General features: G+C 31.3%; 2 protein-coding genes across 3 annotated transcripts; one reads left to right on the top strand and one right to left on the bottom strand.

Moving 5' to 3' along the window:
- Window positions 1–8,513: 8,513 nt before the first annotated feature.
- Window positions 8,514–10,963, bottom strand: LOC128194134 (uncharacterized). Its single transcript, XM_052868969.1, has 4 exons — window positions 10,252–10,963; window positions 9,570–10,166; window positions 9,363–9,488; window positions 8,514–9,279 (listed from the first exon to the last, which is right to left on the bottom strand). Exons 2-4 carry the CDS (start codon window positions 9,624–9,626, stop codon window positions 8,638–8,640), a joined length of 825 nt encoding a protein of 274 aa, XP_052724929.1. The 5' UTR covers window positions 9,627–10,166; window positions 10,252–10,963; the 3' UTR covers window positions 8,514–8,637.
- Window positions 10,951–18,040, top strand: LOC108347167 (uncharacterized). Of its 2 annotated transcripts, none has more exons than XM_017586321.2 (3): window positions 10,951–11,375; window positions 12,357–12,551; window positions 17,554–18,040. In XM_017586321.2, the coding sequence occupies exons 1-3, from the start codon at window positions 11,072–11,074 to the stop codon at window positions 17,886–17,888; spliced, it is 834 nt and encodes a 277-aa protein (XP_017441810.2). In that variant the 5' UTR covers window positions 10,951–11,071; the 3' UTR covers window positions 17,889–18,040. The 2 variants fall into 2 exon arrangements, with proteins under 2 accessions (XP_017441810.2, XP_017441812.2); XM_017586323.2 differs by having other exon boundaries at window positions 12,366–12,551.
- The last annotated feature ends 527 nt before the right edge of the window (window positions 18,041–18,567 follow it).

Consider the following 18,567-nt stretch of genomic DNA (forward strand, 5'->3'; position numbering starts at 1 on the left):
AAATTAATTTAATTATGTAATTCATGTAAGTGGTTTTAAAGTATATATATATATATATATATATATATATATATATATATATATATATATATAAATAAGTGGTTTCAAATATCTATGTGATGTAAATTAAAGTAGATCACAAGAATGTTGCATTATCTCAAAACTTTATGTTCATATGGGAAGACTTTTATTGATAATGATGGTCATTTTCGATATCTCAAAACTTTATGTTGCATTATCTCAAAACATAACTCTAATAGTCATACTTTATAATTGAAATAAAACTTAAAATAAGAACTAATATACTTTACATCTATTACAAAATGTTGTATGTATTCAGAGTTTCCAAAAATATCATTATATACAACATTTTTATTCCTATTAATGTTTCCATCTTCATCCATAATTAGGATTTTCAATTTTTTTCCCTGACTCTAAAAATAACAGTATATTATTTTTGAATCAAATATTTTAACGGACTAAAATATAAATTCTAACACTAAATTTTATTGTAATATTACTTAACAATTATATTTTAAGTTTGATCAATTTTATAATCAAGATAAATCATAATAATAACAAAAACACTATTTTATCAATTTATTATGTAATCACACAAAGATTATTATTAAAGATCAAACAATTTAGTTTTTTTATAAAAGCGTGTCGACTACCCCCACAGATCACCACCAGGCTTTGTCCTCACTCGCACACTTTCTGGGAAAACTTCCCAGAAGGACACCCATCCCAGAATTACTCCAAGCTAAGCACGCTTAACTATGGAGTTCTTATGAGTTAGGCTACCGAAAAGCAAATGCATTTGGTGATATGAGTAGTCAAATCAATTCCTTTAAGCTATCCTTCAACTGTATAGTCCCATACCTATACAGTCTCCAAATCCCTCTCATTCCGGTGTATGTTCGATTCGTCCATGTACCCCTTCCACTCGAAGCCTGCCAGGAGCCGCTCCTTGTCTGTGCCCCCTACACCATGCCTCTTGCACCGGCGTCACTCCCCGCCCTCGTCAGTGCCCGGATGTCACAGTTTCCATGATCCCTTTAGTAAATAAGTGTCGAGACTGAGACAAGTTAGCTAGTGTCGATGCAGAAGGTAAATATTCTCGAGTGGCCCCACAACTACTTTCTTAGGTCGTTCGGTCTCTTGTCTTCATCGTCGGGGCTTCATCTTTGGGCCTTGGAGGCGTTCAAATCTTTAACACTTTTTGGTTTTAAAGTATCCAATTCTCTCCTAAGTTCTTGAACCACTACCATGGGATCTAACTACTCATCTATTTCTTCAACTACTACTCCATTACTCGTCATGTTCCTTATGATCATCATTAGGATTAAAAGTCTTCTTGGTCCCATAATGGGCGTCAAAATGTTCTTACAAGACTGAGAATTTTGTATGGTATATTGTTTTCTTCCTATTACACGTTAATTATTCTAGTTTGTTGAGTATGTTGTTCTTTTCTTCCAAATTGACTTGTTTTGGTTTATGGCGAGGTGTCCAGGTATATGTTGAGCTTCTATTTTTTTGGTACATGATAACTATTCATGAACCAAGTTTGTTAATTAACTAATTATATTGTGTTCGTCGAACTATATTGTTTTTCACTGGAAATCGCGCTATTTTCACTAAAACTGCATTAATTTTTCCTTTAGCCATGCTATTGCGTTAAAACTATGATGTTCATTCCCTCGGCCTATGTGTTTTGGAAGTCGACCTTGAGGTTTTTTACCTTGGCTGAGCTATTCATGATGTTTGTTGAGTGGTATGTGATGTTGGCCATGTTGTTTGTTTTGTTACCGAGCAGTGTGATTGATTGACGAGTTCTATTTGACCATGACTATGTTGTTTGTTGTTGGTTGAACTATTTTCGGGGTGAGGTGATTGTCTATTCAGTGTGAAGCTAGAAGACACGTTTGATTATTATGTTTTCTTTCTATAATTGTAAAGCCTTGTTATGTTGCTTTTTGCTTAAGGCTGTAAGAGTCGGGGAAAATGAAAGGTTCGAGTGCTGCACCTTCTCACTTGTGTGAGGTAGTGGGGAAGGGAATGATGTTTTGCTCGTAATGCAAATGAGGTAGTGCTTGGTATTACCTAATGGTAATGTGTTTTCGTGTAATGCAAATGTGGTTGACTTCTTAGGTTGGAATTGATGTTTTGAGTAGCGTAGGTGAGTATGATTATGGTTTATTATTTTGTATTGTTTTTTGGTTAGCTCACTTATTTGTTTGTTTTTATGTGATAATCGTATAACTCGTATTATGATACGAAAGCATATGATATTACAAATGATGTTAATGATGTCTAGAGCGAGGAGGCACATAGAAAATTCTTAAAAAGATTTTCAAAATATATTTGACACAATAATTTATTTTAATTTATAATGTTAGTTTAGTATGATTTTAATTTCAATACAATAATTAAATAAAATTATTAAAAGTTTAACATTTTGTGATAATATAAAAAAATTTATATTTTAAATTAGTAAATGTTTTATAAATTACACGTAACATTTTAACGACGTGCCAACATGTAGTATGTGAGTGGTACAAGTGTAATTCATTATCCTTGTGTGGTGGAATGTAAGAGTTTACTCATTACTATAAACTAAAAGTGAAAGAATTATTGTTACCATGTTAGTTGCTTTGGTAGAGCTATTTAAGACTTGATCAAGGTTTTAAAATAGGATAATGATACTTTGATACCCAAAAATGACAAACTTTTGACACCGCCACGTGTCATGTTGTGACTGATTTGTCAATTAAAAAAGAAAAGCAAAATGACGTGTAAATGATGTGCTAGAGGGGTTTGAAGTGGTGGGTTTCACTTTTGGAATTCAAAATCAGAAGTTACATTTGGGATTGAGAAAACCCTAGAGAGAAGGACTCAGGAGAAGCATGGTGTGAAGAGTTTGAGTGACTTTCCAACGTTCATCGGAGTCCCCCCGCGTTTTACCGTTCATCGGAGCCGCCACCGTTCACCGTTCATCGAACTCGCCACCGTTCACCGTTCTTCTGAGCCGCCACCGTTCACCGTTCTTCTGAGCCGCCGTCGTTCAGTATTCATCGGAGCACTTTTCGGCGCTATTCCGCCATTTTGAAGGAGCTCAAGCCACCGAAACGTCTTTCGTTCCACCGTTGTGCCCTTCGTTTCGCGACTCCTTTCCCTTTGTTCGGTGCGTATAAATTGTTTTTTAATTTTTCTACCATTTAGTGAATATTGTGTTGTATGGTTGTTATTTTGATTTATTTGTATTGCATCAATCGTGAGAAACTTTTATCATTATTTCGTTACGAGAGCTTAGTTGGTCTTAGTGGAATCACTAGTTTATAACCATCAATTGTGAATTTTGGGTCGCTTTTTTTTTGGGTGGCTTCTTTGGTCCAAAGTTTCAAATTTTTGGGTTAGTGGTTATAGTTGAGTTATTTTGACTTAAGTATTCTTGATGTTTCGTTTTACAGTGACGGATTGCAGTTTTGAAGAAAGTCGTACCAATGTAAGTAAATGTGATTTATTGAAAATGTAAATGTTCGTTCGAATAATGTTGGTTAATGGTTGTTTTTGTTGAAATTAATATGTAGTTTCGATTGTAGGCATGGTGTGAGACCAAAGCCATAGTCCAGATTAATACTAAACTAAGAGAAATTGATCAGACACGTATTGGCCAAACTCCATTCAAGTGGTGTGTTCATATGAACAAGCCGATTGACTTATGCACTCCTTTGTTATAGGAAATGGTGACCGGTGGGTTGGCTGCAATGAATGCTTCATTTTGAAACAAAAAATGGTACCTTTTACAGTTACAGATGTTTGCATGGGTCTATGCCTTGGTGTTAGGGGATTAGATGTGAATTTTGATGATAATGTTAATGGTGTCAATTGTGAGCAATTTTCTTCAAAATCATTTAGTCCAAAAGAAGTTGTAAATAGGATAAAATAGTTAATACAAAATAATGAGTCGGATGTGGATTGTGTATGACCTTTTTATATTTTACTTTGTTTTTTCTTTTTACTTTCCTAGAAAATCAAAGGTAGTTAGTAACATGCCATTTAGAGTATTAGATAACATTGATAGTTTGTATCAATATGATTGGGCAAAAGCTGTGCATACATATTTGATTAATAGTTTAACAAAGGGGTCAATGATGATAAGGGAGCGTGACATAAAGGACTCTGTAGGGATTAGTGGCAATGTTGCAGTGTTGTAGGTAAGAAATATATTTTATTTGACTTTTTTGTTTAGATATTGATAATTATTTGTTCTCCATTTTGGGTCATTTGTGTTTTGTAGCTTTGGGTTGTTGAACGTTTGGGTTTAGTGGATGTTGAACATGAAATTGTGTTCCCCAGAATAATAAATTGGTCATCGCTTAAGTTGAGGTCAAAGAAAATAGAAGAGTTGTTTCCGAAAAAGGATGTAAGTTAGTTCATATGTGTGTGTACAATTAGTGCAATAGTTTGACATGCTTTTGTTTATTGTTTTTTGATTGATTACTTATTATATTTGGATGTTGATAGATATGTTGGGAGTGATTTATGTGCGAGGAGGACCATGGGAACCCAATGATTCGTGCAACCCTTAATTTGGATGAAGCGGCAATACCACAACATGGTGCAGATGAGATTGGGAAGAACTTCTGATGAAGAGAATAGAAGACAACCAAAGGAGAATGATTGAAATGAATAAGGAGTTAAGAGATTTGACTGCGATGGTTGGTTATGGGAGGCAAGGAAGACAACAACCTTCATTTTTTGTTGCTGATGTTCAACCGACGTACTTTGACAACGATCTTCACTTCTCCAATATGATGCCTCCCCAAACTCTAGACCCTTATGTTCATTTTTCTCTTCAATCAATTTTCTTAAATGATTAATACTAATTTACATGTTCGCAATAACTCGCGTTTGTTCCTCTACAACACCAATTATTTGGTCCCTATGTAGTCTATTTTGCTTGTTAAATGGTACACCATATTTTTGAACATCTTTGACCATAGCATAACAAAGCTCTTCTTTGGACACCCAACATCAACAACAACATGAAAAAATTAACAACTTTCATTACATAAAATGCCATATAGTCTAAAATATTACAACAACACATTCCTCAAATCACCAACTACTCACAAATCCCTTAGCCAAAGCACTTCTAATGAGCTTCTCTCCAATATTGATATCAATCCAGTTCAGCAACCTTGGGAATTTTGTTACGCTGGTACTGTAAGTTGAGTTTGATGTCACAAAAATGGTGACAAAACCAAACATGCAAAATATAAATCAAACAACATTCACATCAACATTGAAAAAACCATAACAAATCATTGTCATTAACAATTACTTACAAAACATGTACCTGCAACAAGTAAGCACATCCAACAAGATGAAAATGGCTTCTGCTTGTTTCATTCTTCATTGTTGTTGAAGCACTAGACACACTTTTAACAAAGTACTCAAAAACTAAACTGCCCCACTTGTAGTTACCCACACACTCCAACTCAGAAACAAGGTAAAACATAATTGGAAAAACTACACCACTTCGATTGGGAAACAAGAACTCTAAGATCCCTACCAATATATACAAGCTGCAAAAATGTTTTATTGGAAAATTTTCATGTTCCTCTAACAAAAATTCATAAACCATGTTAACATCTACTTTCCCATCAGGGAAGTAGTCCCTACAAACACTATGATGCCCAACTTTATTCAAATTTATCACTTCACCAACAACAGGCAACCCTAAGGATAAACAAACATCAAATTAATTAAATTCAAGGATTTTCTCTCCAACCCCCCTCCATGTTATCTACCCATCGACCACACAACTCAAATAACAAATTCATACCTATCTTAATACACATTGGCAAGCATAAGAACCAACAAAAAAAATCTTCTCAATGTAACCCTTGTGTTCATAAGTCAACTTTTTGTTCAAAGCACCTATCAACTTCGTCTTGCAAAAGTGTCTAAAGACTAACTGCATACAAAAACATTGTTTCTATTTAAATACATAAAAACGCTAAAGTTATGCAAATCTAATATAATCCCCCATATCTTCTTCTTGGTATGAGAATCTTCAGGCTGTTAACAGAGTTCCTCCATTACACTACACCAAATAATGTTAAACAACATCTTAATAACACAAATACAAACAACAAAAATACTAAATGGTACGAAATTTTATCAATAACAACAATAAAACAACAACACCCGTTAATGGAACAAACTTTTTAAAATGTAAACAAATATATCATCAGTTTTTGGATACAAAATTATGCATTTCAATCATTAAAACCTTCAATAAAATACTTGTTATACGAACACAACCACACAAGTCAAGTATCCTAAGATCACAAAACCCATATGCTAAAGTAGTCACTTCAAAATCACCAACATTATCACACCAATCAAGGTTCAAACATTGTAACTGATTGCAGTACTACCCAATGCCATGTATATCATTTAATCAATGGGTTATAATTCAAAGCCATGGTAAAAACTTACTTGATAATGAAACAAACTAGTCAACCAAAATAATTTGAACAAAGCATATTTGTATTATCAGCCTAAATTACACAGTGACACTAAAAACAACTATGCCTAAATTACACTCAAAACACTTCACTGTTCCTCGATAGGATAATTGTGGTTTTTCATAAGGCTTTTTGTTGAATTTCATTGAAGATTCTCCCTTTGGAAGTCTGGAAACTCTATTTGGATCAAACTCCAACAATTCTATCATTCTGGCTTTCTCTACCAATGCTGGAAACTCTTGTATTTCCAATGACATAAGTACCTTCTTCAGTTCATGCCTTAGTCCTCCCTCGAATTTTCGACATCTTCATTCTTCTGTGATATTCTGAGTATAAAATCTTGAGAGATAACTAAATTTTACCACGTACTCTTGTACTGATAACCTCCTTTGTTGTAAGGTCAGAAACTCCGCCTCCCTTGCAAATTTTGCACTGTTTGGAAAATATTTTTCCAAGAACCTTATCTTAAAGTTCTCCCGATTCACAGCCTCACCACGAACTGTCATCAACCGAAAAATCTTCTCATTCTGCCTTAGCCAAGAGTCAGCCTCATCAGGAGTAGCCTCCCCACTAAATTTAGTTGGATCATGCCTTAAGAAGTCATTCAAGCTAGAATGATTTTGAGGTACTTGGTCAACTTGTTGTTGCTGCATCTTTGTCGAGTTTTAAATGATTTCTTCAAAAAGATAACAATCCAATTTAGCATATGATATCAATTTCCTCAAATAGTCATTTTCATCATAAACCATTAATAGTTTTACTAAGAATAATAATTTCACTCCCCACAGTCCCAAAATATTTTCGAAACCATTGCTCTGATACCACAATGTAACACCCAAATAATTTAAAGGGTATTACTGGTAGTAGAGACTAAATTAGTCTGATATAAACAATCAAACTTTATTTCAATTCCTCCAACGTACAATACCAAACTTACAAACTTTAAACAATATAGTCTTCACCACTTAACATAAATTTGAAATTTAACTTATAAGTCTTACACAATATATTTTTCCAATACAATTTATTCTTTTTACAAAAATCCCTGAAGTTTTTCCCCGCATCTCTCTCATCATCTCTAAGCTTTTTCAAACCGCATCTGCAACATTATCTCTATTACAGACTTAATCTCTTCGTTCTCTGAAAACTTTCAGAATATCCCCTTTGCAACTAGAAATTCTTTCAACTCTCTTTTATCAAAATTTTTCTAAGTTTTTTGGTGTAAATTTTCAGCCTCCCCCCTTTGGCTATTTATAGCAAAAAAATTTACTATTCATTTTTACTATTCATTTTAACTATTCATTTTTTAATTCATTTTACTATTACAAAAATAATTTTTTATTTACAATTTGATGAATTTTGATCTCTTATGACTCAAAGCTACGTGGAATACTTATCCCTTCCAAAAAAGTTTTTTTTAATCTAGTATCTGACTTACAAATATTTTCAAGGATCTTACAATCATCATGGACAAATGGCAAAAACAACTACAAACAAAGAAAATCAAATGTCAATACATGAAAATATAAAATTGGGCAAACATTGTCATTACTAATTAAACATAACTCACAAAGTCAGCTGTGACAATGTCTCCAAGTCCAAAATGATCAGAATGCAAATAGGTGTTGTAATTATTAAGAGTAAACACATGACGACTTTGTGGACGTCTCCTATAATCAATAAGAATATGGTGTTGTGGACAATTTCAAATTCATCAATCCACAATGCCTTCCACATAATTTGTACGTTCAAATATATGATATCATAACAAATTTTATTTACTGCGTATAATGGACTGAAATGAATCCTCTTAACAACACCGGACAACCTTTTCTCAAAGTACATAAAAATTGTACTAGCACATAACACCACCTACGCAATGAAAATTGTAGAAATTATTAACATAACCACCAACATTAAACATAAAGCAATGTCTCATAATAGTTACCATATTATCAACGTATTTGGTTGGCGCTAAAGTGTAACATGAAGTTGTGCTCAAGCTCTACCCAATTATTTCACATACAACCCTAAAAAATAAATATTATTCAATCAGAAACAATCACCTTTCACCAATGACAAATACAATTCTCATCAATTACTTGTGTACGCTATCTCTTACGCTGACTGCATAGTACAATTGGTCAACATCGACAGTGGTGGTTAGATCACCAACAAAACTACGCAAAGGGGGGATCGCCAATGGTACCACCTCCCCTTCATCATCATCACCATCATCATCAATTTCAATACAAACACTTGGATGATGAGATGCTGAAACTTTCTCATCTTCATACGCAGGTTCGTCATCCCCTAATTGTTCATTAAATGCACCTGCATGGTCTTCAGCAGCTCCACCAACAGCTTCTTCATCAAATCCACCATCACCTTCTTCATCACCTCCGCCTGCAGGTGCTTCATGACCTCCACCACCAACTTCTTCATCATTACCACATGCAACTTCTTCATTAAATATTGGAGTTTGACAAATTTCAATTAACTCCCTCGTAAGAACTCCAATCTTGGCATTCAATGTTATGATATTTTGATTATTTTTCCTCATTCTCTCCTCAGCATCTACTTCCCAAGTGCCATCATCGGAGCTTTCATCATCTGCTTCCTCAACCATGCATCGTTCAGTCAACGATCCTTCACCCATCCCTCCGTCATCCATGTGGAAAGCAGCACAGATTTTGGGCAATTGAAGATCTTGCTTACTTACATACCACTCGAGATTTAACTATACCAAACACAAACAACAAAATTAGGGAAATACGACCATCAATAATTAAAAAAACATATAACAAAGGTTGAAAGACTTACATCTCCGGTCTGAAAGATATGTTCAATTTTTTTGGTCCTTGAGTTATACGGGAACCATCGCAATATGCACGGGAACCTCCCGTGAGAGGCATGACCATGCAAAGAAAGTCTTTCAACCGCCCAAGCCTACAATATCAAAATAAATAATGACTCATATTTTACAATGTTGTTCATTCCATTGACTTAAACAATTATAAATCATGTTACCTGCAACACGACCACATTGCCACTAAGACTCAGTGACTGGGCGATAAGTCTCGACATTATTTTCTTTATGTACACCGGTGCCCCAATCGTATGGACACAAACTGTCTAAGTCATCTAACACTAGACAAGGCATGTTAGAAACATAGACAAACTTCCTAGGAAAATAAAATGCAACTAAACACACTAATATATATAACCTACATACTACATCAACCTCAATGTTTTGATCCTGGACAATCACATTAAACATGTCAATCAGCTCCTTCAAAGTAGTGGTTTTTGGATTAAACATTTGACAAACCAATCCAACTATTGATTCATAAAAAGGATGTCTAAACCACCTTTTTCTAAACCTGTGCTCATGAACACATCAAAAATAGTAAATGGGACAAATTGTTGACTAACTCTAAAACTAACATCGTGCCCAACCCAGCGATAGACCATTATCTTCAATAATTTCAAATTGACCTCCAAAGGACTCAGAATATGCAAACACCACCTAAATGGAGTCATCCTAATGTGCTCTACATGACCCTTTCCTAGTAAGCGATTCATTTCAACAATGGTGGATGAATCCATCGAGGTACGAAGGCGCCACTACACAAAATTAACAAAACATGATTATTTACTAAAATTCAGAGGATAACACATCATCTATAAAAAAAATTACATTTCATCTTACATTTCCTTTTTGGGCTGCCATTGGACCTGTAGTTATAAGCTAAACAAAACAACAATCCACAATGACAAGATGGTTAGGGTTAGCGAAACACGAAAACGACTATGTTGGAAAACATGGTTAGGGTTCACGCAGTTCTACTTACTAAAAAACACCACGATAGCGAGAAGGCACAATACCAATGCTCGACAGGGACATTGAAGACGACTTCAATGTTGCACAACACGGAGGTCCAAAACACCGAGAAGGCACAATACAAATCCTCCACTAGAAAGTGAAGCAGTAAGGTTTGAACACGAGAGAGATGAGAGAACTAGAGAGATGAGAGGATGAGAGAACGAGAGAAATGAGAGAACGCGAGAGATGACAGAGAATAACTGCGAATGAAAGAAGAATCGGAAAAGCACGAAACAAAATTTCGTAAATTTCCCTTCCGATAATACTCTCGCCTGATCAATTGTATCTCTATTTTTTTTTAAATTCAGCCAATCCAAAACCGCCATGTGGCGTTGTCTAATAGTTGGCAAATATACGTTGTTAAATAAATGTTTTCGTATATAAAATATAATCTAGAAGAAAATATGATTTTAGGTTTCCTATTTCCTTCGTCTTAGAATGTGAATGAAGATTAAAATAAACATTTAATTGGAGCAGTTGAACAGTGCAATTTAAAACCATTTTCTTGGTAGTTGCTGCTTACAATATTGTAAATAGACTTTACCTTTTCCGCTGCGCCTCCTCCATTTTTCAACCACTAATAAAAACCACGCATTCCTTTGCCAAACGCAGACTCCTTCATCAATTGCAGCACTTCTTCATCAACATGACACGGTCAACGATTTCACCGTCTCCGATCTTCATCTCCTTCACGCTCCTGTTCATCACTTTTGCGTGTGCCACATCGTCGTTGAACGAAATCGAGAACTTCAAACCGAAAGGTTCCGACGGATTCACGGTTCCAAGCCATGTAGAGGAACAGGGAGGAGAATCGGTAAAAGAGTATTTGGATAGCGTATTAAAAAACGCACTCTTCGGAAGCGATTCTACTGAAACGGTGCAGAATAAGGAAGCATATCCACATAGCTATGCCATCGAAGCAGAGAGCAATACACAGATTAAGGACCAGGGTACGTGAACAAGTAATTCTGGAATTTTTTGGGTTCTTATTTGTCTAAGAAGTTTTATTGCTATTTTTTTATGGGTTCAATGTTGATTATCTTTTAGCAATAAAAGTACTGCTAGGTATAGATTTTATTACAGTGTAAAGTAATATCATCATGATTTTAATTTAAAATAATTATTATAAATTTTAAAATATTATTTTTAAAATTTACAATATTATTATTTAATGATATATTTTAATTTTCATGTAATAAAAATATTATAATTTTATTATAAAATTTTAAATTTTCTTAATCAAATAAAATTTTAATAATTATTAGGTGTTTTTATTAGAAAAAAATTAATGTTAATGTAAAATTAATTCTTAAAATAATTATTTTGTAAATTTTAAATTATAATTTTTTAAAAATTAATTATATATTAATATTAATTTTTATTTTATTTGATTATTAACAAAATATAAATTAAAGCTTTATATTAAAATTTAAAATTTTAATATATTAAAAACAAAATATGTCAATATTTATTCTACTTAATTAAATAATTGGTTTTATATAGTTGAATGATAATATAATTTTTTAAAATTTATTTTTTTAATTAGTTTAATTTCTTAAACAAATTAACAACAATAATAAAAGGGTCACTGATTAAATAATTTTATTAAAATAGTTAGATTCTTTTTATTAGTTCCATCAAATAATTGAAACAAATTGGAAGTAAAAATTACTATATGAAAAAAATTGGAAATATCATTCCGTTTGAGTTTGATTTCAAAATAATAAAATAATTAGCCGTTTCGGGATACATATACAGTGTTTATATATAAAAATCTACCACTGAAAGATAATATTAAATTTTATATATATGTTATTTAGTCCTTTTAAATATAATTAGATTATAGTAAAAGTTATGTGACTATAATAAAATCATATATTGAATTCTTTTTCTGGTATAAAAGTTATATATATGTATATAGTAAATTTCAGTGGATGCAGAACCTAGGCTGATAATTCCGAAACACATAGAAGACGAGGGACCAGAAGCGATCAAAAAATATTTGGATGACTTATTCAGCAAAGCACTCTTTGGCACTGATTCAACTCAAACAGGGCAAAATCAGGAACCGCATCAACATAGCAATTCCATTCAACTTGACAGCAAAACACACATTAAGCAAGACGGTAAATCTCTATTTATTAATTTTTTTTAACTTTATAAAATTAATGTTTCTTTTCTAAAACAGAAAAAAAACTAAAATATTGAAAATTTAAGTTTTACCTTAAGAAAATTAAAGTATTATATAAAATAACGACCATTATTTTAAAATTTTTAATAGAAAATATTGTCAATTTTAGAATCAGATCTTATTAATGTGTTATGGCTTTTCACAGTGAATTTCCTCCCATAAATCTAACAAAATAATGTTTTCATCGTTTTAAACTAATTTAGAAATAAATAAACTTTTATTTTCTATGTAGTCAATCTATTATACTAACAAAAATGTTAGGATATTATACCATATCTATAGAAATAAGCTATCATAAATTATTTTTTAGACCAGTTTTTATATTGTTTATATGAATTTTTAATTTGTTGTATTAATCACATTAAATACTGATCTAGAAATATCTGATTAAGTTTTGAATAGGTAGGTTAATAGTCAGTTGCATTAAGAGTTTTGGTTACTCAGACCAAGTTAATTTAAAAGTGACTTTTATTATGATGATTACTAACTTATGAACAAGTTTCCCTGCGTTGAATTGAGTTAGGAATGACTTATTCTATGAAAAGTTACGTGGATGACCTTTTAAGAGATGGGACAGTCATGAATCAAAATACTAAAAATAAAAATTAGTTAGTCTTTTGGTCCAATTTTAGGCAAAAAGTTTTAATTAAGCAGGTTTTTTTTAATTAATTTTTAATTTTTGAACCGCTAACACATGTTAATTCTTAATTTTTTTTTTATTTTTTTTTAATTATTTTGTTTTGTTTTAAGTCATAATACTGATATATGCTAACACTGGCATGTAATTAAAAAAATAAAAAAAATAGAAACTGCAATAATTTAAAATAAAAAAAAACTAATTAAGTTTTAAAATAATATAAAAGCAAATCTACAATAATTTTGGAAGTATTTAAAAAATGAGATTGTTTTATTTATTTATTTATTATGTAACATTTCAATATATAACATTTATACTATAAAAGAAAATATCACAAATTTCATAATCAAGAATTGTTAGTAGACTAAAAGCATATAAATAAATGATTTATCATCATCTAAAACTATAACTATAATCAAATTTTTATATACTAGGGTTTTTATTTCTAATAACATATAAACTTTCAACTTAAGGTTCATAAAAAATATAGAAGCAAAAGCTACTAAAACTAAGTATCTATGTCTCAACATCCTCTACTCCTAATACCTGTTCAACTGAGACTTCACTAATCAGGTGATTATTATCAAAGAAAAAATCAAAACAAAACACAAGCAAACAAGTAAGCTAATTTTAAAAGAGTTATTCACACTTCTTGAATATAAATCACAAACTAACTAAGACTTCACTAATCAGGTGATTATTACCAAAGAAAAAAATCAAACAAAACACAAGCAAACAAGTAAGCTAATTTTAAAAGAGTTATTCACACTTGAATATAAATCACAAACATGTATTTCTAATATCAAGTCAATAATAACAAGCACAACTTAATACACACTTCTAACAATAGACCTGACCTTTCGGATACATATATTAATCTTGAATACTGAGAGAACCTGCATATGTGTGGTGAAACAACATACCTCCAACTCTCTACACAAGGTTAGTCCGTCAAACACCTATGGTCAATCTGACCCGATGCTAAGGACCATTTGCCACTCCTCATCACATAACCATCCCACTCTACTTGAGCTTGAATAACTATTGGAGTCAGAAAACATTCCCCCATTTCAAAGCTCCTACACCAATATATACACAAACCATCTATAAGGGTCTTTCCCATGGAACCCCTTTTTACATGCTTAACAAATCATCTTAGAGAAAAGAACACAAAATTCATCATCATCATATATCATACATAATCATATACATGATATTGTTTCTAATGCATATTATAAACCAATTCATACTTCATAATAAGTATTATAAACCAATCATTCAAACAATCACATATATTGAACACATCTTAAGAAGTATATAAAAACTTAGTTGAAAATTCTGATATTTTTGCTCAGTCACTAAATATGCTCGCTTAACTAAAAGTGTTTGGCAACCCACTCGCTTAGCCCCATGGCTCGCTTTGCGAATACAGAAATATTGAGTTCTCCTTGCTCAGCGATTACACTCGCTCAACTAGATATAGTTCTACTCGCTCATTGGATACACTCGCTCAGCAAGACTGCAGAATTATGCAGCATCAAAACTACATAATTTGCGCCCTTAACCTCCCATGACCTATCCTAAACACTTTTACCAACTTCTAACACTTCTAGATTTGATTCTAAACTACTATGGACCTAAAAAAATGTGTATAATCCAACTTAAACTAGTTCTTAACTGTTTTACAAGATTTTAACTTAAAACAACTAAAACCTCATCTTAAAGACCAAAATTGAATTCTACAAGTTTTAGCTCATATTTAAACTACTTAGGGTTCTAAACAAGTCCAAAATGACTCAACCACAAACATCAACTCCTCCAATAAACAAGTTTTAGCTCATATTTAAGCTACTATTTCTAAAAGTCACTACTCTAAACCTCTAAAATACACTTAAAAACCGTTTGAAACATAACCAATTGTCTACTACTCCATTCTAAAACAAAACCTATCAATTCACAATTCAAATAAGTTCCAATTAACCATACAATAAAACCTAACTCATCATTTTTCCAGACCAATATTTCTCAAATTCACTTGTTAAAACGCCCCCCTCCCCTCACCACCATTTTAAATCAAAATCGACTTGTAAATCATCTTAATACTTCCTTCTCAACATTTCATTCAAATGAACATCACCAACATTTGAAACCATAAAATTTCATAACCAACTCAATTCAAACATAATCATTATAGTCCAACATCCATCAAAGTATCAAAAATCCAAAAGCTAATTACAAATATGCAAAATCACAATTTCTACTAAAATATATATGCCTATTTCCAACCAAGCCAACAAAATGTACGACCAATCTTAAATCATACCCATCATATAAAAATAAAATCAACACAAAGTCACTAGTTTCCCTTATCTTAAAGAGAACTACCAAGTTCTAAGAACGCACCACAGTTGCTTCAAGCACAATGAATTCTAAAATTGCCTAAAAACCACAGAATTTGATCCAAATCAACCATTGGGACCAATGATCCTAGAAGAACAACAAAGAGCGCTAGAAATTTGGTTCACATGCGAGAAAGAACCTATATTAGAAAAAGAGTAAAAACTAAGTTACTCATTTTAGAAAACTGATAAGATGAATTAATAGGTATCACTGTCGTGATTTCTTAGACACTTCCTAATCGTCAAAGAAGTGACTCAAGTGTTAGAAAGTTTAGAGAGAAGGAAGATGAAATCTAGAAAAGAAACTTTAAATAGATGGTACGTGTTTCAAGAAATGAAACGTATTTATGAAATTCTATTTATATTATTGAATTATTTGAATATTAAAATACTCAATCTCATTATTTTAAAACATCTATCACTTCTAATACTTCATTTTATAGATGATCACATATTCAGTTTTTTATCATTTTAAAAGATTTAATTGCTTAATATACCACTCATACAACTAAATATGAGAAAATAGTTCACAACTTCAAGGACTTAAATATTTTAGTTTAAAGTCACTTGAAGTATTTATATCTAGATCAAGGATTGTTTTTTTTGGCAATACAAGTGTTTTAGCCTGCTTGTCAGCAACCCACCCAAAGTAGGGGAGCTTCTTTATTCACCCCAATTTCTCTTTCTGCACTTTCATAATTAGAAAATGTCCATTTTACCCTTCACTCAACAGTAGAAAACTTAACCCTAATTTTTTATTCACATTTCGTTCTCGCACCTCCCTCCCCATCTGTCAAAGGCCTCTGCAATTGGTCTTCCTGGAGATGAGTGTGTGCAAGTACACTCCTTGGAAGAAGAAGAGTAGGACTTCTAAGTTGCATATGGAAAAAGAAAATAAGAATCCAAATTTTTTTTATGAAATATTTAATTCAAAAAATATTTTTATACGTTTTTAGAAGATATTTTTGAGTTCAAAAATTTCTTTTAGAACATTTAAGAAAAAAATATTCTAAATTAGGTGTTCTGAAAAATATTTTTGAAATACTCATTTTCAAAAAATATTTTTATATTCTAATTTAGCTATTACTGAAGGTATTTTTAGATAACTCAATTATGAATATAAAAATATTTTGTTTAGAGTATTACGAGACAATTTTTGAAAATATTTTTCAAAACATTTATTTTAGAATGTTTCAAAAGATATTTTCTAGGTTTAAAAATATTTTTTAAAACATCTAATGCGGAGTGTATTTTGTATGTTTTTTGGATTAAGTATTTTAAAAGGTATCTTTTGAATTTGAAAATATTTTTCGAAACATTTAATTTAGAAAATTTTGAATAGAAAATGAAATGAATGATTTTTCATTATAATTTTAATGAGAAGTAATTTGGCATTTATAGGTTTTGTTGGGTTGCACAAAAAAAGAAGGACATTCATAGGAACCCTCCAAACTAGATGGTATTGGGTGGTCCTTATGGTTAAAAAAGTTGAGAGTTGTGATTCGTGAGTGAAAGAGTGGAATAATCCATCAACTTAATTTCGTAATAAATATATATATTTATAGAAATTAAACATGACATCCGAGTACAATTTAAATAAAGGATTGGTATTATATTAAATCTAAAATTTTAAAATAATAAATTTGTAAATGTTTTTTGTGTTGGGAATCAAAGTGTAAGTCTAAGTCTCATATTGAATAAAAATGAAAAAGTAGAACACTGTATAAATGTGAAAAACCTATTAACCTATTGTCTGTGAATCTCTTATATGGTTGGACTCAGATCTCATTGGTGTTTGTATCTTAGTGAATCTTTTTCTTGATAGACCCAACATTCTTTATTTTAACTTTTTAATTTTTATCTAATTTAATAGTTAATTACTTTGTGTTTGTTTTGTATAGGTAAGAAGATGGAGGAAGAAGATAAATCATTTAATAAAGTGTGTAAATTGAGAAAGGAAGAAGAATTGGTAAATGATGATATTGCAGTGAATGTTAGCCTTGAGATAGTGGGTGATGGAGAGTATGTTCTGAAGATTAAGAGGGTGAATCGAAGTTCAAACAATGAGGATGAAGTAGAAAGGGCTAAGCATTTGGCTCAAAATGGAGCAATGTTGTTACATTACGGAGAGATTCTTCAAGACATGGGAGAAAAATTGATTACCCAATCCCAGGCATTGCTTTACTCTGTTTTTAATATGTCTGCACCTCCTAAATTCAACTCTCATGATCAATGATAGAAATTGTGTACACCTTCACTTTGTTATTTTTAATGCTTACTATAAGGACACTACGAATTTAGTAGCTTTTTAATAGGAAACTGTCACATGTTATCACTTTAGTCTATGGTTTGTATTTAACAAAATATAAAAATATCTTAAAATTATAATTTGTTTCATCTCTAAATTCAAGTCCTTTATTTCATTTTAGTTTTTCACTATATTGTAATTAATATTATAACTGAAGGTACGTGTTCATGATAATTTTTTTTTTACGAATTCAATAATTAATAAAGTCAGAATAATCTCTTCAAATTTTTAATTTAATACTCTCTTTCTAACTATACATCAAAAGTAATTTCTCCTTATACATACTACACAACAGTTCATATACAACAAACGTTCAATCATAATATTCAGACCTATTATGTAACACATTATCTTTTGATGTACATAACATAAAAATAATATTAATTATTACTTATATTTTACTTTTTTATTGACTTAAATATATAGTTTACATCCTTCAAGAATAAATTTGAATTTTTTCTATTTGTTGTAAATTATTTTTCATAATTATGTATAAGCCTCTAAAATTTCTTAAAATTACAAATTGACATCTATATATTTTCTAATGATTACAAATTGATCCTTAATTATTTTTAAGTATTTGCATCTTAGTTATTAATTTTTTTAT

The sequence above is a fragment of the Vigna angularis genome, chromosome 9, assembly GCF_016808095.1.
Source record: "Vigna angularis cultivar LongXiaoDou No.4 chromosome 9, ASM1680809v1, whole genome shotgun sequence".
In the NCBI taxonomy this organism is placed as follows: domain Eukaryota; kingdom Viridiplantae; phylum Streptophyta; class Magnoliopsida; order Fabales; family Fabaceae; genus Vigna; species Vigna angularis.